The 25,961-nt window shown below is 41.2% G+C and overlaps 1 protein-coding gene across 12 annotated transcripts in view; it reads right to left on the bottom strand.

The window, feature by feature from the left end:
* CCDC57 (coiled-coil domain containing 57) overlaps positions 1–25,961 on the bottom strand; it is a 66,592-nt gene that overhangs the window by 37,951 nt on the left and 2,680 nt on the right. For 3 of the 12 annotated variants that reach the window (XR_014522058.1, XM_083487115.1, XM_083487120.1), the window contains exons 2-7: positions 7,302–7,710; positions 6,106–6,214; positions 4,413–4,514; positions 3,426–3,583; positions 1,465–1,539; positions 179–379 (exon numbers count right to left, since the gene is read on the bottom strand). Coding sequence is in view for 9 of the 12 variants with exons in the window: in XM_083487115.1 (XP_083343241.1) it covers positions 179–379; positions 1,465–1,539; positions 3,426–3,583; positions 4,413–4,514; positions 6,106–6,214; positions 7,302–7,710 (1,054 nt within the window). In the remaining 3 variants the exon portion in view is untranslated. The other 9 variants (XR_014522059.1, XM_083487121.1, XR_014522060.1 and 6 more) reach the window with 7 other exon arrangements.

Raw genomic sequence — 25,961 nt, forward strand, 5'->3', positions numbered from 1 at the left:
GAAGCAACATCATGCCTACCTGCAAAAGAGGGTACCTACAAATGCATTGCATCATCACATGGATTCGGGGGGAAAGAAAGCCCCCTTCTCCCCTACATCCATGTGAGGATATAATCCACTTGTTTGCACTGAAACACACATCTACATACCTAAACAGTACAAATAAAATCTAACTTACTTTTCAATGACAGCCTCTTTCTCTCTCAACTCATCTGTATGCCTCCATTCTGCCTGACGCAGTTCTGTTTCCAAAGTTTCTTTATTTATTTGCAGGTCTCGGACTTGATTTTCCCACTTCCGTATCTGCTCAGTATGGGTCTCCTTTACTGAAGCAAGTAATGCATCTTTTTCCCTGGCAAAGTGATCTATAGCTGCATGCCTTTTAGAAAAAACAAAATTAAATTAAAAAGACAATTTGTTCTTTTGCATTTGTACTTTTTGAGACAATCAATCTACCAAAGTGAATTAAAACTTTTTTAAAAATAGAAATGATCATGCTGTACAAAGGTTTAAACAATGTACATTTTTAGAAGCTTCTGAAGTTATTTTACAGACTTGGTAAAAATCCTTCTGCTTAGCTTGTTTTTTTCCTACATGATAATTTTGATCTTTAGGTTGTCAGGTTCTGGGGCACTGAACAGTGCTAATATGATCAAAGGTAGGGATAGGCAATCCCATGAATAATCCTACTATGCGGCTGAAGATGTCCCAGTGAAAAATGGACATTCCGCAACTCCATTATGGCAAATATTTGCTATCTGAAGGCGATTAAGAATAAAACAGCAGTACCTGCTTTGCATCCCCAACATCTGCAAATAGGGCTCAGAATGTCCCCTGTCTGAAACCCTGGACAGCCGCAGCTGGTCAGTGTGGACAAAACTGAGCTAGATGGACCAGTGGTCTGACTTGGTATAAGCAGCTTCCTATGTTTCTAACTATGTTGGGGGTACAAGGGGCCCTTTTTATCACAAAACACATTGGAAATGCTAAAGTTTAAGAAGTGGTTTCTTTAAATATTTCCAATGCCCTTTAGGAACACCCCAAAACCACCTAATTATATCAATGTGTTTAAAAGTGAACTACAGGAGAAAGAACCATAAATTCAGAATACAGTAACCATTTGCCTATTTTTAGGCCCTAAACAAATCAAGATGTTACTGGGTAATGAATGGAGAGGGAGCACAGATAAAAACAAATACTTAATCCACACACTACTTAAGGACTATTTTATATATTACATTCTTAATGCTAACATGCAAAACAACATATCTTTCTTAAAACTTCAATATATTCATGCGGTAAGTTTACATCACTATCTGAAGACAGAAAGGACAACTTTCAGTTGCACCAAACACCAAAGTTATCTGCAGCAATTGCTTGTTGCCCACTACTTTTTTAAAAAATGACTGCTCTTAATGAGAAAAGTACACAAAGAAGACAATGTCATCTATCCAAAGAACTCACTTTCTCTCAAATGTTTCTTTTTCTTTTTTCCAGCTCAGCTGTACTGAATCGATTTTTCTTTCTAAATCCCGTATCCTGTATTGGCAAATGTTGGAGGACAATAAAATAACGCTTTAAAATTAGTTTATTTGTATTGAAGATAAAGTGTTAAGAGAAAGAGAATGATGGATCTAGCATAGCTAGGTGCCCCACTGAATATAGTTTCTGTAGTTAAATATAGGATTTGTAGTTTTTAAAACCTTGAGGTTTTTAATTAAGGTGTTTGTTTTTTTAACCAGCTCTTGTGGTTCATAGATTTTTGTTTCTGGTTGTTTTAATGTGATTGATGGGTTTTGAGGATTTGTAATAGTATTGTGCCCTGCCCTGAGATCTGTTCTGATGAAGGGTGGGTTAGAAACATCTTAAATAAAGAAATATGTGAATAACTAAATAGTTTAGCTTATGGCAGGCCTGCAGGATCTATATTCATGCCCGGGAATCATAGCAAGGAATGTCAGCTGTGCTTGAACTGAATGTTTTTGAAGGGATGTGAACATTTAGTTGAGATGCCTGCATTGCAGGGAGTTGAACTAGATGACCTTCCAAGGCCCTTCCAACTCCACAATTCTATGATTTTGTGATTCCAATTAAAATAAATATCATTCAGTTGAATGCTGTTACATCCCATACTTCTTGTACCCCATGTCGCTATTCTTTTGCAACCTTTCCCCACTGAGCTAGGGAAAGCAGAAAAGGTGAACATATATGCAGGGCAGCCCATTTCCCACCTGGCTCATAAGTTATTATTTTGATTTTAGGTGGGGATGGGGAGTCATTCCTTGCACAGATATAGATATCAGAAACGTAGGGAAACGTGTCGTGCATTTCTCTTCAAGATTTAAATACTACAACTGCTACAAAATAAGTCATGTTACCAGAACAGTATTTGAGTAGAAAATGACTTGGAGGATGAAAACCAATCTCCTACTGGGGCAGTATTTTGACATAACCCACCAGGGGCACTGACTTGGACTCCAGGTTAAGGGTGCCCAATGGCGTCCACGACATAACATGATGTCATGTTGCGGCGGCAGCACAGTGGCGGTTCCGAGGCTTTGTGGGGTCTCAGAGGAAACATACGAGGATTCACAAGACCTCCAATGCAACTTCTGGTTTCTGCCGGAAATCATGTTCCGAGGCTTTGTAGGAACACGGAATGTGAGTGCCCTGGCACCCAGGTCCCTGTACAACTGGCACCTATGTAAGCCATTGTTATGTGAACGCAGGTGGTTGTATCCAGTGCTACTGTTCTGCAATGGACTTCCCCTCGCACAACAGAACTTCCTCTTCCGTTCCTCTCCCCTGCAGTCCCCCATGCCCCCACAAAATCTACTCTGGATCAGATTTTGCGGGGGTGTCGAGAGAGGAGAGGAAGTTCCAGTGTATAAGTGGAATGCTGCTTGCATTGCATTGCATACAACCCATGGTTCATTATCTAATTTGACAGAAACTAAAGGAGCAGACAAGACTGGAAACCAGCACTGTAACTTTAAGCTATACTGTAGCAGTGAAGGAAGTATGACATGAGCCACTGATGTGCCAGATGTAACCTCAAGGGCAGCAACAACAAAAATACAGTGGTGCCTCGCAAGACGAAATTAATTCGTTCCGCAAGTTTTGCCGTCTAGTGAATTTTTCGTCTTGCGAAGCACGGTTTTAACGGTTTAACAAAGTCGCGAGACGTTTTCGTCTTGCGAAGCAAGCCCATAGGGGAATTCGTCTTGCGAGGCAAATCGAAAACGGAAAAACCTTTCGTCTAGCGAGTTTTTTGTCTTGCGAGGCATTCGTCTTGCGAGGTACCACTGTAAACACATTCCTTTTACAGACGTGAAAAAAAATGGATTAAGAATATACTGGGAGGCAGAAAGGAATGATGAACTGAAAGGAAGTTTTTCTCAATACTCGATGGAATGGTACATTACTGGGCATCTTTCACAGCTGCAAGATCCTTTATTTCCCAATCCCTGCATTTGACTTCTTTCTCCAACTCCAAGTTTCTTGCTTCTGCCATTTTCAATGATTCTGCCACTTCTGTCCCAGCCTCTTTCAAAGCCTCCAATTCTTTGGTCAACAGCTTTACCTTTCAAAGGAGAACAAAAAGGCACATGGGCTGTGTCTGCATCTCACATAAAGCTAAACCAAGGCTTAGTCAGATTTGGGGAACCTCCAGTCTGCAGGCCAACCCTGGCTCACCACGGTATCAAATTTAGCCCACACAACCATTTAAAAAACAAACACCCACCTGCCAATTGGCTGATGTCACACTGATGACAGCTATTGGCGGGATGGGACGGTTTTGTTCTGCACTGGCTCTGTGTTTCTGTACCCTAACTGGGAACTGGCACACACAGCCAAAGCAGAAGGATTTACCCCTTGTTCATCAGCTAATGAACAGGGAATAAATCCTGCTAAGTGCAGCTGCGCCTACTTGTTCACTCAATTGGAAAAGATACATGCAGCCAAAGCTCAAAGTGGGGCTGTTTGAAAGCCCTTTTGCAAGCAGTTTCACACTAGTCTTTAAACCTCCAGTTTTCAGAACTTCAAAGAGCAGTACAGGGCTGTTAGCAAAATGGCTTTCAAACATCCCTGCACTGAGCTTTGAAGCCCCAACATACAGACATAGTTAACTGCTCATGAAAGCTGGCACATCCTAATAAAAAAACATGGTTTAAAGTGGGCTTATAACATACAGTTTTGCTAACTATGGTTTTGTACGGTGTCTGAATTGACAGTCAGTAGTTATGGCATTTAACCTCATAATGTTCCATGGAGAAACAGGCCATGAGTTCCATTGATCACTTATTGTCTATACATCACAAAACACACTAAATAAAAGTAATAGAATGTACATTGATTGATTGTTTGTTTATTTTTGCTGTGTACATTTCAAATTTTGAGGGCACATTTACCTTAAGCTCATGAGATAGAACTAAATTGCTCATTTCATCCACTTTCCGTCGAAACTCATGCTCTCTTTTTTTCATTTCTGAATCAAATTCCGCTAGCAGTTCCTGAAATGAAGTTGACGAAACAAAGACTGAAGTAATTCTGGGGTGAGAAACAGTGGATGAGGAGGTGGATAAAGGAGTAAGTGGAGGGCAAAGGAGGCATCTGCAATGAGGGTGTCTGGGCAACATGCCCAGTGGCAAGTTTAAATTTACAAAATTGAAAAGAGTTATAAGAGAAGCCAATGATGAGAAGGATCTTTAACTTTTTATGAACATAAGTATTCAACAAACAAACCTGAAGAAGACGAAACTTTCTGGGACCCCTTAAGGGAACTCATAATGTTCCTTTTGCCATACATTCAAAACATAAGCAAGACAGAGAGAGACTTGTATAAATTAGGGCTGCAAGCATTCAATAATTTAATCTGTAAATTATCAATTAAAAATTTAGATTAGGGGCAATTTTAATGGATGAGGCTATGAGATGAAAACTCATTTATTTATTGCAGCTTTTTAAATTCCAGTTGTGTGTTTTTAAGTCTTCCTTTTATTATTATTACTATTATGAAAATAAAAAAGAAACAATAAAAAAATAATAAAAGTTCACCTTTTCTCTGGAAGGTAACTTTTGTTTATTTTTATTTTTTATACCTTCTTCAGTATCTCAAAAATACTTCTATAGATAAATTTGGATTATACCTAGAATGTAATTTATAATCTTAAAGTGTCCTGAAATCAACTGATATAGGATATATAAACTTTTTTAAAAAATAAAGAATCAATTTAAATAATCAATTACAGTGGTGCCTCGCAAGACGAAATTAATTCGTTCCACGAGTTTTTTCGTCTAGCAAATTTTTCGTCTTGCGAAGCACGGTGTCGGAAAAGTTTTGGATAAGCTTCAAAAATCACCAAAAACCTCAAAAAAGGCTACCACACCGCGTTCTATGAGTTGCTCCTCGAAGTCAAGTCGCAACTGTATTAACAGTGTTAAGAAAAAGGAAACAAACTTGCAAAAAACGCAAGACGTTTTCGTCTTGCGAAGCAAGCCCATAGGGAAATTCGTCTTGCGAAGCAGCTCAAAAACCGCAAAACCCTTTTGTCTAGCGAGTTTTTCGTCTTGCGAGGCATTCGTCTTGCGGGGCACCACTGTAAATCAATTGATAGCCCTGTTGGTTGTTACATACAAATCTGGAAGGAAGATAACCCTGAAATTAGAGGAGTAGGGACTGATGCCGGAGGCCAGGGTGTTTATTTAGCCTTCACAACTGAGTAAAGCTGCTCTTGATTTATAGTTCTGACCTTCTTGAGATTTCAAGGTTGGCAAATTTAGCACAACATTTTGGCTCTACCCCTGTGGAAAGAATTTTACACCATCTCATTTTACTAGACACAATCTTACCAATTTTCCCAAGGGGAGGCTGCCAATGCGAGAAGATAACCAAAAACATAAATGCCACCTGATACCTAGAATGGGAAAGCAATTTCAGTACTGCTCATTAATCGCACATTACTTTTAATGTCAGACTAGGCAGGGGGAACTAGATGCCTGGGGAAAATTAAGTAACTGTAGAGTATAATGAACTCTCATCTGTCTGTAGGAATGGCAACAAAAAATAAAATCTATTTATCTCATTTATTAAACATACTGTACCTGTCTTTGCAAAGCAAGTTCACATTCTACTTCCTGCAGTTTTCTCTCCAGTTGCTGCTTCATATCCCCATATTCCTGAAGATGCTGATTGATATCAGAGTCCTTAGAACTAAAAATAAAAATCCAGTGACATCACATTCACTATGGCTACAAAAATAATAGTTTTAAAAATAAGCACCAATAAGAAGTTGTGGACTGAATTAAAACTAAGTTTAATAAGTTATTGTGTTTTGGAAGAACAACGGCAACATGTAGTGTGCACTTGAGCAAATACTAATTTCTATTCACATGCTCTTGAATCAAAATGGCCTCCCCCTAATTGCAAATGTGTCTGTACACATTAATTTGCCTGAAAGAATAAGAGTATGGCACAAGCATCGATCTAAGCTATTTACCTATTTAAATAGTATAAGCAAGTATTATGTAATAAAGCGTCTCATATATGCACCCAGGAATCCTGCCACAATCCAACAGGTAGCAACAGATCTGATAAGATATCTCATACCTTGAAAAGCAGAAAGATTATAGCCAAGGAAGACCCAGGATCACAACGGCCTACATTGCATGTGAAATTCTCTACATTTACAGTACGTAATGGTTTGAGGCAGCTGCATACAAGACAAAACCAATGCGCAATTGCCTCAAGAAAATGGAGTAGTACAGACATTCTGTTTAGAGGGTTTGATTACAATACCCTCTAAAAAGAGATTCATATTTTGTGCGGCATAAGCATTCATTCACGAACCAATGTCCAATCTGTAAGATACACTAAGTGTTAACAGCAGTTGCAAAGTCCTTACATACAAACAAAAAAGTGGGTAAACAGGGGGACAACGAGGCAATGGATAAGATCAGGAGTCCATGCTACTGACTGCTCCACCCCCCATGTGGAAGGGGAACCATCTTCCAATTTCTTTATGGCAAAGACACAAAGTAGAATCAGCAGGATTGTGGGATAGCTCAGCCGGTAGAGCATGAGACTCTTAATCTCAGAGATGTGGGTTCTAGCCCCACCTTGGGCAAAAAATTCCTGCATTGCTGGAGGGTGGACTAGATGACCTGCATGGTCCCTTCCAACTCTACAATTCCATTATTCTAAGCAGGATTACTACCAGAATGAGGTACAGAGAGAATCAAGGCTTGGATCTAGAAGGCTGAATTTCTGTCATAGCGACACAGCACTGGATCCCTCTTACCTGTGAAGCCGCTCCAACTCTAACTGGTGTTCTTTAAGCTTTTGATGGTATTGGTATTGCAGAGACTCTTGCTTTTTTGCTTCCTTGGCAAGTATTTGCTGCAGCTTATCCACTTGTATTCTAAGATCACTAACCTCTGCCTCTTTAGCATTTTCAACCATTTTCAACTGTATAAACAAGCGTTCATAGCGTTCCAGCTCTCTATCTCTCTCCTCTAAGACTCTAAGGTTATAGGTGAAGTCTTCCTTTAAACTGTTGAATTTCCTATGCATTTCTTGAAGCTGCTTTCTGGTTTCATGCAGTGATGTTTTCTGAAAATGGATTTGATGAGCTTGGAGCTCTTTCAGTTCTTTTTCTTTACAAATAAGAAGGTCATTCAACTCTTTCTCTGTATGGGGCATCATTGAACCTGAAAAAGAAAACCATTCATTAGGGCAGAGGATGGCATTTTATTTTTATTTTTGTATCAATCTATTCTTCTTGTTGTTTATTTACTTATACAAATATTTTTATCCTGCCCTAATGCTTTTACCCAGTATGGTAATCCCCACCTGACAGGAATAGCTGGGTGATAGTGGTTTCAAGAGTGTAATGGTCTGCATGGAAAGAGGGTTCAGCTCCTGCTTCCTGCTTTCAATCATAACCCACATCTTTATACAGATTAGCCAGAGCTCAAGTTGAGCCTGTTGCTATCACATCTCATTTTACTCATAGCATGGTATTTTTCTGTGTCATTTATGACAGATTATTCCATCTGCAAATGCCATGCAGAACAGAAACAGTTGAATCAGACAAATCCAATGGTAGCTCTTTAATCTTTTCAAATGCAAAATAAGGTTTTCAGATCAGACAGTCTAATAAAATATCTCCAATGAGTGTACAGTACAGCAGGCATATTTTTTAAATTTTTTTTATAAGATATTTATTAAGATTTGCAAAAAATTACAAAATAAAAAGAGGGGGGGAAAAGAAAAATACAAAATAGTTAAAAAAACAGTTCAATCTTTCTATCACATATTTTTCATTTGCTTATTTCCCGGACCTCCTCATGCCTTCCTTTTCTGTATTCCAGTTCCAATTGTTAATTCAGCAAATCCCTCCCCTCTTCATTCATCTTAATCTTCAATTTTTAAATATTATAAGATTATTTTTTTTTACCTATTAATAACTATTTTCTCATATTCCCTTATAGCATTACAGCAAAAGACCACTTAGTTTCTATCCAACATCATTCTAACATTCATTAATTTTACAGTGTTTCTGCAGCAGGCATATTTTTTAAATACAGATCCCACCACTGCCTGATTAATGCTATATTTGTACTATTTCACTCTCCCACCAGTGGAGGACAGGATGCAGTTCACTGAACTGAAGTAAATAGTACCAAAAATTGTGGGATTAGTCCTGACTGTTTACTCTTTTCCATGTTACAATGAGTTAATATTTCACATAATAAAAATAATTTTAAAATTATGCAGGATTATTAAGTATAATTTAGGGTTACTGAACTAAACGATGGGACGCGGGTGGTGCTGTGGGTAAAACCTCAGCGCCTAGGACTTGCCAATCGTTAGGTCGGCGGTTCGAATCCCCGCGGAGGGGTGCGCTCCCGTTGCTCGGTCCCAGCGCCTGCCAACCTAGCAGTTCGAAAGCACCCCCGGGTGCAAGTAGATAAATAGGGACCGCTTACTAGCGGGAAGGTAAACGGCGTTTCCATGTGCTGCGCTGGCTCGCCAGATGCAGCTTGTCACGCTGGCCACGTGACCCGGAAGTGTCTGCAGACAGCGCTGGCCCCCGGCCTCTTAAGTGAGATGGGCGCACAACCCTAGAGTCTGGCAAGACTGGCCCGTACGGGCAGGGGTACCTTTACCTTTTACTGAACTAAACAACCATTGTAGATAAATATTATGCTACATATACATAAAGGAAAATATATCAATAGGTGGGACAGAGTTTTTATTGTTGGTTTATTATTTTATTGCTGGCCTAGGTAGAGGAGCTCTACTGAAGAGGCTCCTCCTCGCCCAGCTGTGAGGCATGAAGGCCATTTCTTGCAAGGCCCTTTCCACCTGGCCTAGGGGGCAGGGCCCAGACTCACCCAGCCCTACTATGTTAAATATGTATTCTGCACTTAACCTCCTTTGTAATGTTCAAATCAAATCTTTAATATGGTCAATGACCAACAAGCAATTTATAAAATAAAATAAAATATGGCAATTTTGTAATGTTTTATTTTGAAATCTTTAAGATAATGTTTTAGTTTTTTGTTATGTTGCTTTGACTGTATACTCTATATTTGACTTTCTTCAGATTGTTTTATTTATGTTTTATTGATTGAATAAGCTGTAAACCGATTTGAGATTTTTCTTAAAAATATAAAGCGGTATAGAAATTAAATAAATTGTATTCTAGTAAAGTAGTAACATATAAAGTCACCAACCTTATTTCTTAAAGGTTAACAGGTGTCTGCTGTTAACAGATGTATGACAAGCAAAAAAAAAAATGCAGCAAGTGAAGCTTTCATCAGCATGGAAATAAAGCGATAGGGACAGTTTCACTTGCATTCTATCTTGCTACTAAAAAAAAACCTAGCTGAGGAATTGTTTTTCTTTTATGCTTAGATTCTCAGAGTATTTATTAGACACTACTGATTTTTTTTTTAAATGTATTATGTTTACTCTGTTCCTAAATGCATGCACTTGTGTGCTGGAAGTATAAATGCAATCACCTAGATATCTCTAATATTTTTAAAAGGCTAGTTTTTAGGCTGCAAGCCTAGTCCCACTCACTTGGGAGTAAGTCCCACTGAACTTATTGGAACTTACTTTTGAGTAGACAAACATAGTATTGCACTGTCAGTTAGCTGAGCTTAGCTCCCACTGAAGTAAATGGGAAAATTAGTCATGCCTTAAGTCTGATTGATCTCCATGGGTTTTACTCTCACATATTTAAAATGTATTGACTGTCCCCTCTAAAGCAAAATAGAATTATCTGATATTAGCCAAATGAAAGTAGTATCAAAAGTCTTTCATAAGTGTTTTTGTTTTTTTAAAAAAAGCTTCCGACACATCTCATTGGTTAAATTTAGTAATCTTTAGACAACATCTTTCTAACGGCACTTAGAGATCAAAACTGAGGCAACACAACTTTCCCAGGAGCCTAACTGCTAGGCCGCACTAGGCAGGCAAGTCAGGGTGAGGGCAAAAACCTTCAAGTCATTATTACAAAAGGCATCCCGAAAGGAGGAACAGGGGAACCAACCTATGTTTTAAAGGACAGGTGGCAACCCTCTTCCTTTCCCCCTTCTGAGCATGCTATTCCCCTCCCCCTCTCCATTTTTGATGAATTTGAACCCAGAACATGTTGTGACAGGAAAGAAAGCCAGAATATGCCATTCTGGAGACCCAAGCCCCCTCCAAAACCTGACAGTCCTCCACCAGCTCCTACAGCACCTGCCAGGTGACAAAAACTTCCAAGAAGACCAATAAAAGATCCTATTGTAACAAAGGAAGAACTTTGGGAAATGGGGGGGGGGGGGAATCGACATTTTATTTGAGATTGAGACAATGGAAAACGCAGAAAGGAAAGAGCCTCTGAAAGAATCACCAGTCCCACCTCTAGAGGAAAGAAAGGAGTAGAAAAAAGAGGACCCCACAGTGTGGGAAAGACTTTCCAGACCCAAGAGAAGGTCTCCTTCAAAGGGGGGGGGGGGTTAACGCACAGAACAAAGCAGCTCCCACAAGATAATTATACAAAGTTTATTTCCATCGGGGGGGGGGTGATTCTAAAAATTAAGGCAACACTGACACCATCTACTGCTCCTTCCCTTCCTGGAATAGAAATCATACTTTGCTAACTGAGGCTCTTTTCTTCTTAAAGAGCTTTGTGTTCAGAGTAAATTTACTATCGCATCTTTTTTGTATGCTAAACTTGTAAACAATATATAAAGAAGGAACTAGTTCTAAGAGCATTAATCTATTACTATTTTAAGAAGCTGGCATTGTTATAAAGCTGAAAAAGGGCACACTGGCCTACGTAGCCCCGATTAGGCTAAAATATTCCAACCAGTCCTGATCACAAGGACCATACAAAATTAATCCCATTTGTCTTAATGGAAGAAATGGGCAGAGCATTCCTATACTCATACTATGCTGGGGAGGGAAGAGAAGCACCACCACTGTGCTGGTGGAAACAGTTGTGTATCCAATGTGTGTTTACCATGGAAGGAGAAGGTGAAAAATAAAAGCAGAAACTACAAAAAACACAAAAAAACCAGCAGGTACATTGCATGTCCCTGGAAACACCACCACAGCCCACCAAACCAGGAAGCACACCAGTGACAATGGCCACATGTCAAAAAGAGGGACCCGCCCCACGCGGGCCAAGTTTGAGCAATGGCAGCAGTCACTTCACCATACCCCCTTCACACTAGAAATGGATAGAACTAGGTAGTGGCCACATACATAGGCAGTGGAGCCCTATGGTACTGTTTGTCAAAGTAGCGACTAATGCTCTCGTGCGACTGCTGGTTTGGCAAAACAGTTTCTCTCCCCACCACCACCACCCCTCAATGAAAGGCGCACAAACATGCTGAAGCAACATGCAAGGGAAGCCTATGGTGCAATTTGCAAGACAGGCACAAGCATGCTCCAGGCCCTTCCTATTTCAAATTCCCCCATGAGCAAAGTGTCCTGTTCTGCCCTGCTACCTCCAGTTGCCAGAATGGAGCGCAAGGGTTGCATGCTTGTGTCTGGAGCCCTGAGGCAGAGAATACCCATTAAAGAGTTCAAGTCCAGACACAAAAATGTTGTGAGCATTAAATATGCATCATGCGAGACCGGAGAGATAAAAGACCCATGCCCTACACCCTACTATCTGTGTTATGACCTCTTTCTGTGGGGGCTTAAATAATAGATTGGGTGCTAGTTTCTACCATACCCTATGCTCTGTCAAGAAGGCACAGTTGCCAGTGATGGGTGACCTTTTGTTGTTGTTGTTGTTGTTGTTGTTAATGAAGTCAATGAGAGCGAAGTGTCTTTGATCAGGTCTGGGGCTGGTGTATAGTTGTGCCATTAACAAGAGCATGGCCAGGGACTGCAGCATGCAGTATAACTGTACCCCCACTTCATGCTACCCATGTCCCACGCATGACTTTGCCTCATTTTGTCATGCATACCCCCCCTTCCAGGGCCAGATTTAGGTTTGATGAGGCCCTAAGCCACTGAAGGTAATGGGGCCCTTTATATGTCCAGCTGCCATTTGTCAACAACAAATTGTCACAGTTTTTTGTGTTGAATATATCCTATATGTCAAAATAAAAAAAAAATCCTTCCAGTAGCACCTTAAAGACCAACTAAGTTAGTTCTTGGTATGAGCTTTCGTGTGCATGCTCACGAAAGCTCATACCAAGAACTAACTTAGTTGGCCTTTAAGGTGCTACTGGAAGGAATTTTTTTATTTTGACTATGGCAGACCAACACGGCTACCTATCTGTAACATATCCTATATGGTAATTTATGGACCTGATAGATATCTAAAGCCATTTGCACATAACAAAATATGTATTTTATCAAAGTAATTGTTGAACTGAAACACAATTAAAAAGAAGTATATTAGTTATTTTATATTTTGGTAATGTACATCCAGTTTTTCCCCCTTTACTTTTTTGGGGCCCCCAAGAGAGTGGGGCTATAGCTTGTGTAGCTTATACGTAAATTCGGAACTGCCCCCTTCCCCTATGTCTGTGCTTCCTAGGATGATGGGTTTTAGCAAACCACACAAACCGCCTAAAATCCCCTCCCCCTTCTCCAAACCTGTATCTTATGCCTCACTAGACTGGCGATGAAAACACCCAGCCCACCCTTCTCGTACAACCACCCCTTTCCTTGCACGAACCCAGCAGGTTCCAAGAAACGGCTCAATCTCAGCAACGGCGAAGACCCCGTTTCCTTAGAAACCACAGCGGCTGGTGCGACGTGAAAATGCTTCCTTCCGGCAACCGGCGCTTCGGGCCGTTGGGACCGGCCTTCGCTCCTCTCCGGTCGTAGCCTGTTGAGTTCTCCGCGGAAGCAACAGTAACTTCCCTAGCCACCTCCCGCTGCATCTAGCCCCGCAAGTCACACAGCCGAGAGCCCACGCTTCCTATCCTCCCGTTTCCAGCTTCCACCAGTGTTGAGAATATATTTTTTACACACACACCCTTTCCCCATCCTATAATGATCCCCAAGCGATGTTGACGGCGCTGACTTTCGCTCAGGCATGGCCAAACTTGGCCCTCCAGCTGTTTTTGGACTACAACTCCCATCACCGCTAGCTAACAGGACCAGTGGTCAGGGGTTGTGGGAATTGTAGTCCCAAAACAGCTGGAGGGTCAAGTTTGGCCACCGCAGCCTGCATTTCCTTTTCTGCCGAGGACCAGGCTCGAAAAGGCGCTGCTCAGGCAATTAGCAGTTGCGTGAATAGCTTTTAAAAAGCAAATAGCGGCGTTGAAGGCTTGATGCAGGTCGGGACCCTAACTTGTGTGCCCTACAGGGGCTTTAACATTACCTATAGACTTCCTCCACACACAGTACTGCTGTCGTGTTTTCATTGATCTATATATACATTTTTGCCTTCTCTTTAAAAAAAACAAAAAAAAATCACAATGAAGAAATATTAAGGGAACCAGGTCAAGCCAGTTCAGTTCTAAACGAGGAAGCATTTGTTTTGGGTAAAGCAGTCACCCCCCCCACAAACTCCGCCCTACGATTCTCATGCTCCCCCCCCCCTCTTGTCTACGTGAAGCTTGGAGCAACACAGGAAGATGGATTTAAACACTCATCGTTTTCGTCAGCCTTAGTGACTTCCCTGACTGGAACAGCATGACTAGTTTCCTGTAATAACTGTTAACATGTTTAAACAGTGTGCAGAGTTTTACGGGCTGGGGGAAAAATATGTTCTCGTTCATTATTTTAATACAAGGGCAGAGAGTTAGGGGAGCTTTGGCAGGGAGGAGAGGAAACATGTTTTCAGAAACACTAATTTATTTGTTTTGCAAAGTCTTTGTATCCTGCCCTGCCCTAAATCATACAGATTTGGAAGGCAAGTAACAAATACAAAATCACAATAAAACATAAAAGAGCCTGCTAGATCAAGCTAATGAATGACCCATCTAGTCCAACATCCTGTTCTCACAGTGGCCTGTGGGAAACTCACAAACAGGACCTGAACACAGGAGTTCTCTATCTTCTTGCGGTTTCCAGCAACTGGTGTTCAGATGCATTTCTGCTTGTGATGGTAGAGACAGAGCATATCCATCATGGTAGCAGTCGAAATAAATAAATAAATTGTCCAGTAGCACCTTAGAGACCAACTAAGTATGTTCTGGGTATAAGCTTTTGTGTAGTCTCTTAAAGTGCTACTGGAATTTATTTATTTTATTTCAACTGCGTCAGACCAACACGGCTACCTACCTGAATCTAGCATCATGGTAGCAGCCAGTGATAGACTTATGAATTGGGATTCTTTGGGGAAAGCCATTACTGTTTAAAGTGGTATGATACTGCTTTAAATGTGTAGTGCATACGGGGCCCTTACTGAAATATGCATAGAACTGCAGCATTAAATCACAATACCACTAGCATATTTTATTCTTACTGGCTTTTTTAGCATTTGGGTTATTGTATTGCTGTAATAATTTTTTCAAGGGCATTTTTTCAAAAGCTCTCACAGAGCTACAAATCAGCTATACTATACATCAGTCTCTCTGTCTCTCTGTCTCATAACCAAGAGACAGGAGAAACTGAGGACTAATTTTGGAATCTGCAATAAACTCTGGTTGATTTAACATTTCCCAGATGCCCACAGATATGTTGTTTGCTTAGCTGCTGCAGAAAAATATACATTTTAAAACATTATAAACACATTGAACAGTTCTTGGGTAACAGAAGTGTGATGTTTGGTCTTGTCTCTCACAGTTACCAAATTCCAGAACAACTAAAAAAACCAAAACACAGACTATGTACACATTAACATCTTAAAACACAGTGATCTGCATTTCAATTCACATTTGCACGTTGTTGTACATACCGGAGAGAAGGCAGGCATGGCTTTATCCAATGCACTCTTACCTGTTTGGTTTCCCTGAGCCTGCAACTCCTATTCATGAAGCTGGCATCTGCGCATGCACAAGGGCTATCTGAAAAGTACACACTGCTGTTTGACATCAAAGTGAATGTGGGTTATGTTTTCGAATCAGTTAGAAGCTAGTTTGAGGGAAACATATCAAGCAGCAGTATTTCTAAAGAAACTAGATATGGATTGTGGCTAACAACCTGGGTACGCGATTTCAAAAATCAGCGGTAGGAGGAATGCAGTGAAGCCAGAGTAAATGGTAATGTGTACACAGCCTCACTGTGAGGCATGGTGTGAACAATATATTATGCAAAAATATACAGAAATAATATTTGCCAATATGTTTCAGATCCCAGTGTGAAGCAGATCTTGGAACTGCAAGCTGTACTGGGCTACATTTTATGCAGACTGCCATTCATATTTTTACCGTTGTATCATTCTTCTCCCCTTCGTAGCCTTGTCGTGGCGAAGGGGCTTGAATAACTCCAAGAAGCTCTGAGCTATGCCATGCAAGCCTACCAAAGACGGACAGGTCATAGCCGAGAGTTTAGACTAAATGTGATCCACCTGGAGAAGGAACTGGCAAACCACCCCAGCATTTTGCCAATAAAACGTAACAAAGGAGAGGTTTTGAGAAGAAAGTGAGAGTTTCCTAGGCATGCTCTGGTTCATGGGGTCACGGAGAGTTGAACACGACTAAGACGACTAAGCAATAAAATAATTCTTCTAAGGCTACCCCAAGTTATGGAAAGGGTCTTGTAATATGAAATGCCTGTTTTGTTACCTGTTACTGTTACCTGAAATAAATAAATTAATACAATTTAAAACATGTTTGGAAACTACAGCTAATGCAAAATGTGGTGATCAATTTGTTAACTCAGCTGAATTCAAACTGCACACATTTTAGATCTGGAAGGCCATAATATGAAGTTTGGTGGGCATGCATGTCTTTGGTATGGGAAAGCTAAAATATATAAGAGCTTCATGAACCATGTTATTATGAGAAATCTGTATAGAGTCTGAGAGAAACATAAAAACTTGTTGGAAAGGAAAACACCCCATGGTTATTGCCAACAGAAGCAAATACAATTACAATTAATTACAATTAAGAGAATAAATATTAAGAGACAGTGGGCGACTTATAGGGATTTGTTAGATTTTTCAGGGAGTGAACCCAGATTAAAACCAATGGAAGAAGTAAGGGAACCAAATTACTGATTGGTACCATCAACTATATGATATGTTCAGACTAGATAAGAAAAATGGCTTTTTGGACCATGGCTCACAATCTGAAACAGAGTTATTGCTGAATAAGAAAAAAAAACAATTGTCCAAAATGTACAAATTATTATTGGAATGGGAAACAAAATATGAGCTGGTTAAAGCATCAATGACCCACTGGGTAATGGATATAGGGTACAGAACATATAATATAGAATTAAACCTCTGGGATAATCTTTGGAAGAATGATTTGAAATTTACTGCATGCTACATGCTGAAAGAGAACTATATGAAATGATTCATAGATGGTATCTAACACTGAGTAGATTGGCTAAGATGTATAATGTGGAATCGATTTGTGTTGGAAATGTAAAGTAGAAGGAACCTTTTTCATATGTGGTGGACATACAAAAAAATTAAAGAATATTGGGAAATGATATATAATGAGATGGGGGGAAATGTTGAAAAGAACTTTCCCCAAACAACCCAGAGGCATTTCTGCTAGGAATTGTATAGGAAGAGGTTCCCAGGAGTCAGAAAATTTTGTTTATGTATGCAACAACACCTGCTCAGATTTTGTTAGCCAAAAGATGGAAGCCAAGACAGGTTCCTAGTAAGGAGGATTGGCAACTTAAGATGGTAGAATATGCAAAGTTAGCAGGTCTAACAAATGGAATAAGAGAACAAGAATAGGTATTTAAAGAGGAGTGGAAAATCTTTGTTGAGTATATTGAAAATAATTGTATATACTTAAAAATGCTGGCAGTATTAAAATAATTCAGAGGATGTAAGAAAGGTAAATCAAATTAGATGGGTACATTAAAATATGCAGGAATGTTAGATAAGACAAATGAACCTTGGAAGGAGAGGGAGAGAAGTCAATGAATGTTTGGTATAATAAAATATGTTTAATTTGCAAAACAAACAAACTGTTGGTCTTGACCTTTAAAACCTCAAATTACCTGGACCAAGGTAGCTAAAGGCCTACTTCCTGTTGTGTGAACCTGCCTGTAAGTTGAAATCATCTTCAGACTCTCTTTTCTGTAAGTTGCAGTACTATGTCGCATGAAGAAACCTGTTCCACAATAACTTGGAGCTGGACTAGTGTGGCCAGTGCCAGATTTATGTATGGGCTCAATAGGCTGAAGCCTAGGGATTCTATATCTAGGGGGCCTCGCCAGCCCACACGCTCCCCAGCGGGTAGTCTCTCCTCTCCTCTCCCAAAATTGCAAACCCAAGACTTCATGTGAGGGCAGGGCAAGTCAGGCCTCTAAATTGAGGGGGCCTCACCAGCCTGCCGTCTCCCCAGTGCAGCAGTCTCCACCCTCCCAAAATTGCAAACCCAATACTTCATGTGAGAGCAGGACAACTCAGGCCCAGCAACTATTAGACTGAGGGCTAGCCATTAGGGCCTAATTTGAAGCAGTGGGGCGCAACTTGAATTTTTTTATTTTATTTTTGTAGGGCCCCAGTTCACAGCCAAAGTCTGCAAACTCTTATAGATATAAATAAAATCCATCTAAATTGCCCTGGTGCAGGGGGCCCCTTAGGAGTGGCCCGCTGGGCCCAATTTGGCCCAATTGCTCCAATTGCCTTAAGGTAGGATTACCAGATGTCCCTGGTTTCCAGGGACAGTCCCTGGATTCATCAATCTGTCCCCGGACAAAATCTGTCCCCGGAATGTCTCCCAATTTTAATTAATGTCCCCGGATTTATGCCTGGGGACTTCCGGCAAGGCAACATGGTGGGCGCCATGGCAGTGAGCAGCACCGAAGGTCCCGGCCACGTCAAAGTTCCTGCGGCCTGCCCTTTTTCTGTCATGGGAGAAACAGGCACCCACTCTATCTGTACTTTCCAGAAACAATTAAAGACATTTTTGTTTCAGCAAGTTTTACAAGGGAGACAAAAAGGTCTCTTCTTTGGGGTTCATTTTGCATTGTTCTTCAACTTATCTTCAGTTGTTTTTGTAGTTTTAAAGACTATTTTGAGCAGTTTTATGGTATGTTTGCAAACATCCTTAAAACATATGTTAAAGGTAATAATAATAATATAAATGTTATAATGACATTAACTACCAATGAGAACATAAGTGAATCCAAATTGTATTTAACAGCATACAGTTTCTATATTTATTATAGACAATTATTTCAATGTGATCATTTCTCTTTTCTCTGATCCCTAAATACCAGTGCTAAAATGAAGCCAATGTAAATCTAGGTCAGCCTCTATCATACAGTAAACAGGCATTTATTGCAAAGGTATAGAGAGATGCATTTATCAGGAATATGTTTGAGAATCCGTGAAGAGAGAAATAAACAAGAGTTACAGTCAAGCCATGTTAGAACTGAAGAAGACTTCCTGTAGTTCTTTCTAGCTGATTTGCATGTGTCCAGTTGACTGAACTCAACCCGCCAGAACCAGATTAAGTAGGTCACTTTCCAACAGTGAGTCAACAAAAATATCTTGCCATGCACTGTGGAGTGCTGCATCTCTGGTGCTCTCACTGTACTACCATATCTGCCTTCCTGAGAGCACGTATTCTTTCTGTTTCTGTCAATAACATAGCATGGGCACAACCTTTTAGAAGATAATATTGCACTATAAATTCCAACAGAGTAGTGATGTGGAATGGAAAGGAATGGGGTATAGCTTTGAAACACAACAAATCTTAACCAGAACTAACAAGGATTTAAAAATGTGACTTTCTCTACAGCAGCTGAGCCAGATAACCAGATAGGAAGACAGATAGATCTGGTAGCCGGCTGGTTATTGGGCATTAAAACATGTCACAACTGGTAAAATTGGTACAGGCTAAGGAGCATAATTAAATTAGGATGAAGGCTTTCTCCTTCCCCCCTAGACCAACCTCTTAATGCTGTTCTGCTTGACCAATAACTGCAACCCACTTAGGAACTGCAAGCCAGCCTCACTAATTAGCCGAGGGCTGAGGTGACTCGTGACATGACTCCCTTGGCACCTCTTGGGCTGCTGAACTGTGTGGAGTCTGGGAATTGAAGTCAGTTCCATGGGTTTGAGCCAAAATGAGGTTGCCTGATATGGGTATGAGGCGGGTGGTGATTATCTCTCATCTCATTAAGGATTAGATATCTACACTAGTGGAAGGCTATTTAGATAGCAGTTCCAGTTACAGATAGGTAGCCGTAGTTGGTCTTTAAGGTGCTACTGGAAGGATTTTTTTTATTTAGATAGCAGTTAAATAAGACTTATTGCTGCAGAACCTTTGTTAATTAATAACACTGCATTCCTTTCTTCTTCCAGGAGCTCAAGCCTTGTTGTCTTGAAATTTCTTTGCTTGTATGAAAATAATCGTGTAACTGGAGGGAGGAACCAAAAGGCATTTTGTCTGATTGCCTGCTAGGAAGCTAAATGTATCATCCATCCATCAATTTAAGAACTACGTGAAATAAGCACGAAGCAGATTTACTGCAAAAAAAAAAGAGTATTTGCAGGGTAGTAATGATGACTCACATGCATGAGGTAATTTATGCTCTGACAGAGTCAAACACATCCTTCTCACTTGCAACATGCAGCCACGGCTGAAAGGAAAGGTACTTTCCTATCCATTGTCCTAACTGTTAACTTCCTTCATTGTGGCAGTGGTTATGAAAAGTCTAAACAATTTTCATCAAGAACTTTCTCAAACCAGGAATCCCCAATTGTTTTTATCTTGATGGGCGATCCTGAGCATGTCTACTCAGAACTAAGACTAATTAGGCTCAATGGACCTTATTCCCAGGTAAGTCTGTCAATATGTACAGGATTTCAGTCTAACAGTACAACTCTATTCCCTTCACTTTTCTTTAAGCAACACAGAACTTTAAAATCATAAACCATAAAACTTTTCCTCAGATGAAGGAAATGTATATTATTAGCTAGCGGTTTCCCTTTCACCCTGTAGCAAGTGTAGGCAGAGGAATCAATCGTGTTCATTGGTATTTTATTTCTCTTGGTGACTCTTATCTCTTAGTGTAGAGCAGGGGTACCCAAACTTTTTTCAAAGAGGGCCAGATTTGATGAAGTGAACATGCGTTTACGATTTTACCCCAAACTTGTTGAGCTTTATTTTAGAATTAAAGTTGTTGACCTTTTTTTTTTTTTTTTTTTGGATTGAAGTTGTTCAGTTTGTTTTAAGATTGAAGTTGTTCAGCTTTTTTTTAGGAAATAAACTGCCACAGGAGCCGGATTGAACCAACCGGTGGATTAGACCCCCAAAACAGATTTTGGACATGCCTGGTGTAGAGGAAGGATGGAGACTCCCCAGGCTCGACATATGTTGCTGGACGATAGCTCCCATAATTCCTTTCCATGGGGTATGCTGGCTGGGGTTGATGAGAGTTAGTCTGCCAACATCTGGAGGGTCAATTTTCCCACCCATATATGATCTTATTCTCTGGATTATCACTCAATAAAAAACTGTTAATTGAATTGTCACAGACATTGTGTATTTCATTGCGTTTGACCTCACTGTTTACTCCATGGTTTACATTTCTCTCTCCCTCCCCATTCTGATATGTAAATATACTTGTTAGTTAAAGATAACACTCCCTGCATCTAATGAACTGCAGTCTGCTTCATGAAAGCTTATTATGCCATAACAAATGTGTACATATTTAAGACTCTTTGTTGGTATTGCTGCAACAGACTTACACATCATTTAAAAGAAATTGTAGACAGCTATGCGTTCCGGAACAGGAAAAGAAAAACCCACAGTTGCTAGCGGAAGTTACAGAGAAACCTCAGTAAACGGCAGCTGCACCAGACTTGTAATGTTAATTGGGGTAGCACTTACTTAGAAAATAACATTTAAGAGGTCACAAAATGGCTTTGCTGTGCATGTTTCTAGTGGGGGTGGGGAGAGTAAAGGTGGAATTTTGTTAGGGCAGGGATGAATTTATGGAAGCTATTGAGTAGGAGCTGTGATGCAGAACCACCTCTCCATGCAAGTAGTATGACTGATAGAAGGAACTGGTTGGGGCAAGAGGGTGGCATATATATTTTTTAATCAGTGGGGGTTGACTAGATAACCCTTGGGATCCCTTCCAACTCTACAATTCTATGATTTTAGGATTCTAATATTAGATGAATCTACACCAAGGGTGGGGAACTTTACTAGAAAGCAAAAGTAGCCACGTTGGCCTGTAAGAAAAACTACAAAGCCTACATTAGAGCAGTGCCTTTATTAAGACAACCAAAATGGCATGTAATACTGTGCAAGCTTTTGAGTTCTTTAAAACTCTCCATCAGGGGAGATAGTAAAGAAAGCAAGGGGAGGGACAGCGAGAAAAAGGGTTCTTGGATGTGGAAGCCATGGAATCTGGATTTAATCAAGAAGATGGGAGGAGGGAACGGACCATAACATTAGGTGCTGCTATGCAGGTTTCAGGCTGAGACCAGGACTGCTGGGATGAAAAAATGTACAAATGGTTGATCCCTTATACAGTGGTACTTCGGGTTAAGTACTTAATTTGTTCTGGAGGTCTGTTCTTAACCTGAAACTGTTCTTAACCTGAAGCACCACTTTAGCTAATGGGGCCTCCTGCTGCTGCTGTGCTACCAGAGCACGATTTCTGTTCTCTCCCTGAAGCAAAGTTCTTAACCTGAAGCCCTATTTCTGGGTTAGCGGAGTCTGTAACCTGAAGCGTCTGTAACCTGAGGTACCACTGTATTATATCCAGTTGTTACCCAGATCTATGTCCAAGAACACAGAACTTCCTGCATGGGTGGAAAACAGAAAAAGAGAAACCAGACTGTTGTTACATTAACAAAGCTGGAAATTGTATGTGATGTACTATGTAAAAAAAATCTAAGAGTTGTATCTGTTGCTCCACCCACTGGCAGAGGAAGGGGGGTGTGGCGGGTGTGGCCTGAACTGGGGGTCATCCCTGAGGGGGGGTGACATTGCTGTCGCCCCCCTGGGATGCTCGCCACGAGCGCTGCCCCCCCACAGGTGCCTAGCCCCACCCCTGGGTGCACAAGAAGTGCCCCGCTCCACCCACTTTCCCTCAGGGAGCCAGTGTGGTGTAGTGGTTAAGAGTGGTAGTCTCGTAATCTGGGGAACCGGGTTCGAGTCTCCGCTCCTCCACAGGCAGCTGCTGGGTGACCTTGGGCCAGTCACACTTCTCTGAAGTCTCTCAGCCCCACTCACCTCACAGAGTGTTTGTTGTGGGGGAGGAAGGGAAAGGAGGTTGTTAGCCGCTTTGAGACTCTTAAAGGGAGTGAAAGGCGGGATATCAAATCCAAACTCTTCTTCTTCTTCTTCTTCTTCTTCTTCTTCTTCTTCTTCTTGCCCTACCCACCAGTGATGTGCAGAACCCAGAAATCTGGCCACAGGAGAGAGTGGCCCTTAGGCTGAAATGGTCTCCCTATCCCTATTTGTACCCATCTTAATAAAAGAGAATTACATATGTGTCATTAATGCGCACATAATTACACAGTAATGAAAAAGTGCGTATTCCTGCATTGCAGGGGGGTCGAACAAGATGATCCTGAGGGTCCCCTCCAACTCTACAATTCTATGAGCTAAAGCTTGTATGTATGTATATATGTATATATCACAGTTCAGACAGAAGTGTCATAAGATCCAGGGAAGGTCTTATCAGGCCTTAGAGCGGCCCACACAGCGCCACTTCTGACACCCTTCACCCACACGGGGCTGGGAAGCCATTCAGTAGGTTTCTTGGAACAAAGGAGCCAATTTTTTAATTTGTCCTATTCAAGCTCGAAACGGTTAAGAACGGATATCTCAACAGAGCTACAGAAGCAGGTCGCACTTTTCACCATTTAATGTATGATGCTGCTGCTGCGGTATTGAATTCTGATGGAATTGACATTTTTAAAAGCAGATTGTGAATTCAGCCCCGGGGGTGGGGGGTCTGTTGAGGGGGATTTTGACTGAGATGTGATGATGCCCTTGGTTTTTTGGTGCACAATTTTTAAAGTGAGGTCTAAAAGTAGGGGAGTTCGCTGGGTGCCAGAAGCAGCAGAGGGAGAATGTGAACTAGCTGGACTGGCCAAGAGAAATGTCAGCAAAGCTCTGAGGGAGGAGAAAGGCATCCTGGACTGCTGTGCACAAGTGCCCTATTAAGAGATAAGCAGTGACAGGAGAGGAAAGCAAGCACTGCCATCCAAAATAGCCTTGGGTGACACAAGAGGGCAAAGGGACACAGTTCTGGAAGCTGGCAGAGGAACCTATGGTACTGGAACCTAGTAGAGAGATGAATGGACAGAGCCCTGGCCTGGAATTTAGTTCAAGGTGTGAAATTCAGGGTGGCATATGCATGTGATAAATGCATGCATGCAATAAGGGTGAAGAAGGAAAGCAAGCCATGAACAGCAAATCTATATGTAACTACAAAGCACTCTGATTAACATACAAATGAGCTTAAAATCATTCAAATATGTATGTGACTGGCAAGTAAGAGAACTGTACTGTACAAGCAGGTATCTGACCTTGCATAGAGACTGGGGCATGCTTGCACTTGCTCACACACCCCCTGAAGACACTAAAGATCAGGCAAATCAAGTTCCTCTATATCTTTCAGTCTGTGGTGCTCTTTGATCCGAGATGCTAACATTAATGAATCCAATAAAACTGTACCAAGTTTCAAAAAATTAGCCTGTCTCAGTTTGGTCCTCTGGCGACAGACACTTGATTTATCAATTTCTCCACCAGGGCAATATTCCATGCCTCATTACACTAGTCAGTCAGTGGAAGAAGCCTCTTGAATGTCTCCTGCATGTCCCTGTCTCTTGCTGCGAAAAAATATGTCAAGTCTTTCAAGTGAGACTGCACTTGATGGTCCGCAGACATGCTCAGCGATGCCAGAGCTGCCAAAATGTAAATGCCTGTCCTAAAATCTTCCAAATTTCCCTTTCAATCAGTATGTTTGGTTTGGTTTGATATATGGTTATATTGATCAGTTACTGTTGTTGGATAAAGGCTGGTGAATTCTGCACTCCTTAAGCTTTTGCAAGTGAAATGGAATAGGGATAGTTCATTGGTACTTGATTTCAGACAAATAAGAAGCTGAAGGGAAGCTAAATGTAAGGAGAAATATCCCTTCCCTGTGTGGGTGGTGTTCAAAAACTCCTTAATTCAAGGAAAGAGGAGCCCACTATGGAGTTACAGAGTAGGAGGGATAGGCCAAATAATGTCATTACGTTGTATATGTGTTGGCTCTGCAAATCACATTTGTTGGTCTAAAACTGCTGGGAAAGCTTAGTCTTAAGAACATAAGAAGAGCTGCCGCATCAGTATCCTTTTCTCACAGTGGCAAACCAGATGTCTGTTGGAAACCCACAAGCAAGTCCTGAGCACAACACTCTCCCTTCCTGCAGTTTCCAGCAACTGGTATTCAGAAGCATTACTGCCCTCCAACTATAGAGACCGAGCATAGCTATGATTACGGCTAGTAGTAATTGGCAGCCTTATCCTCCATTAACTCAGCTAATCCTCTTTTAAAGCCATCCATGTTAGTGGCCAGCATCACTGCCTCTTGTGGGAGCAAATTCTATAGTTTAAACTATGTGGTGTGTGAAGAAGTATTTTCATTTCTCTGCCCTGAATCCTGGGTATATAATCCTAATTCCATACAGTTCTGGGTCGTCACACATTAATTGGGTAGCATCCTGGATAAACCTGAAATCCGCTCGGTTCTTGACCAAAAGCTGACTTGAGAACTTTGACTGTCTTACCTTAGGCAACCTGGTGATAGATAGCTAGGCATGACTCCCTTTAGTTTCTGGTTCTGAAACTGCCCCGGTGCTTGAGCTGTGTCTGGTCCTAGATCAAGAAGGTCCTACTATTCTCATTGTTACAATATATTCCCTTAGCACTGTGCCCGACCAAGGTCCAGATTTCTCTGCTTCTTTTCTTTGCCTGCTCTATTTCTGGCTTGTAGTTAATAATAGTAGTAGTAGTAGTAAAAGGTAAAGGTACCCCTGCCCGTACGGGCCAGTCTTGACAGACTCTAGGGTTGTGTGCTCATTTCACTCTATAGGCCGGGAGCCAGCGCTGTCCGCAGACACTTTCGGGTCACGTGGCCAGCGTGACGAAGCTGTTCTGGCGAACCGGCACCAGAGCAGCACACGGAAACGCTGTTTACCTTCCCGCTATAAAGCGGTACCTATTTATCTACTTGCGCTTAAGGGTGCTTTCGAACTGCTAGGTGGGCAGGAGCTGGGACCAAAAGACGGGAGCTCACTCCGCTGCGGGGATTTGAACCGCCGACCATGCGATCGGCAAGCCCTAGGCGCTGAGGTTTTACCCACAGCGCCACCTGCGTCCCTACAGTAGTAGTAGTAATT

The sequence above is a fragment of the Podarcis liolepis genome (assembly GCF_965112155.1).
Source record: "Podarcis liolepis genome assembly, chromosome: 2".
NCBI lineage: Eukaryota > Metazoa > Chordata > Lepidosauria > Squamata > Lacertidae > Podarcis > Podarcis liolepis.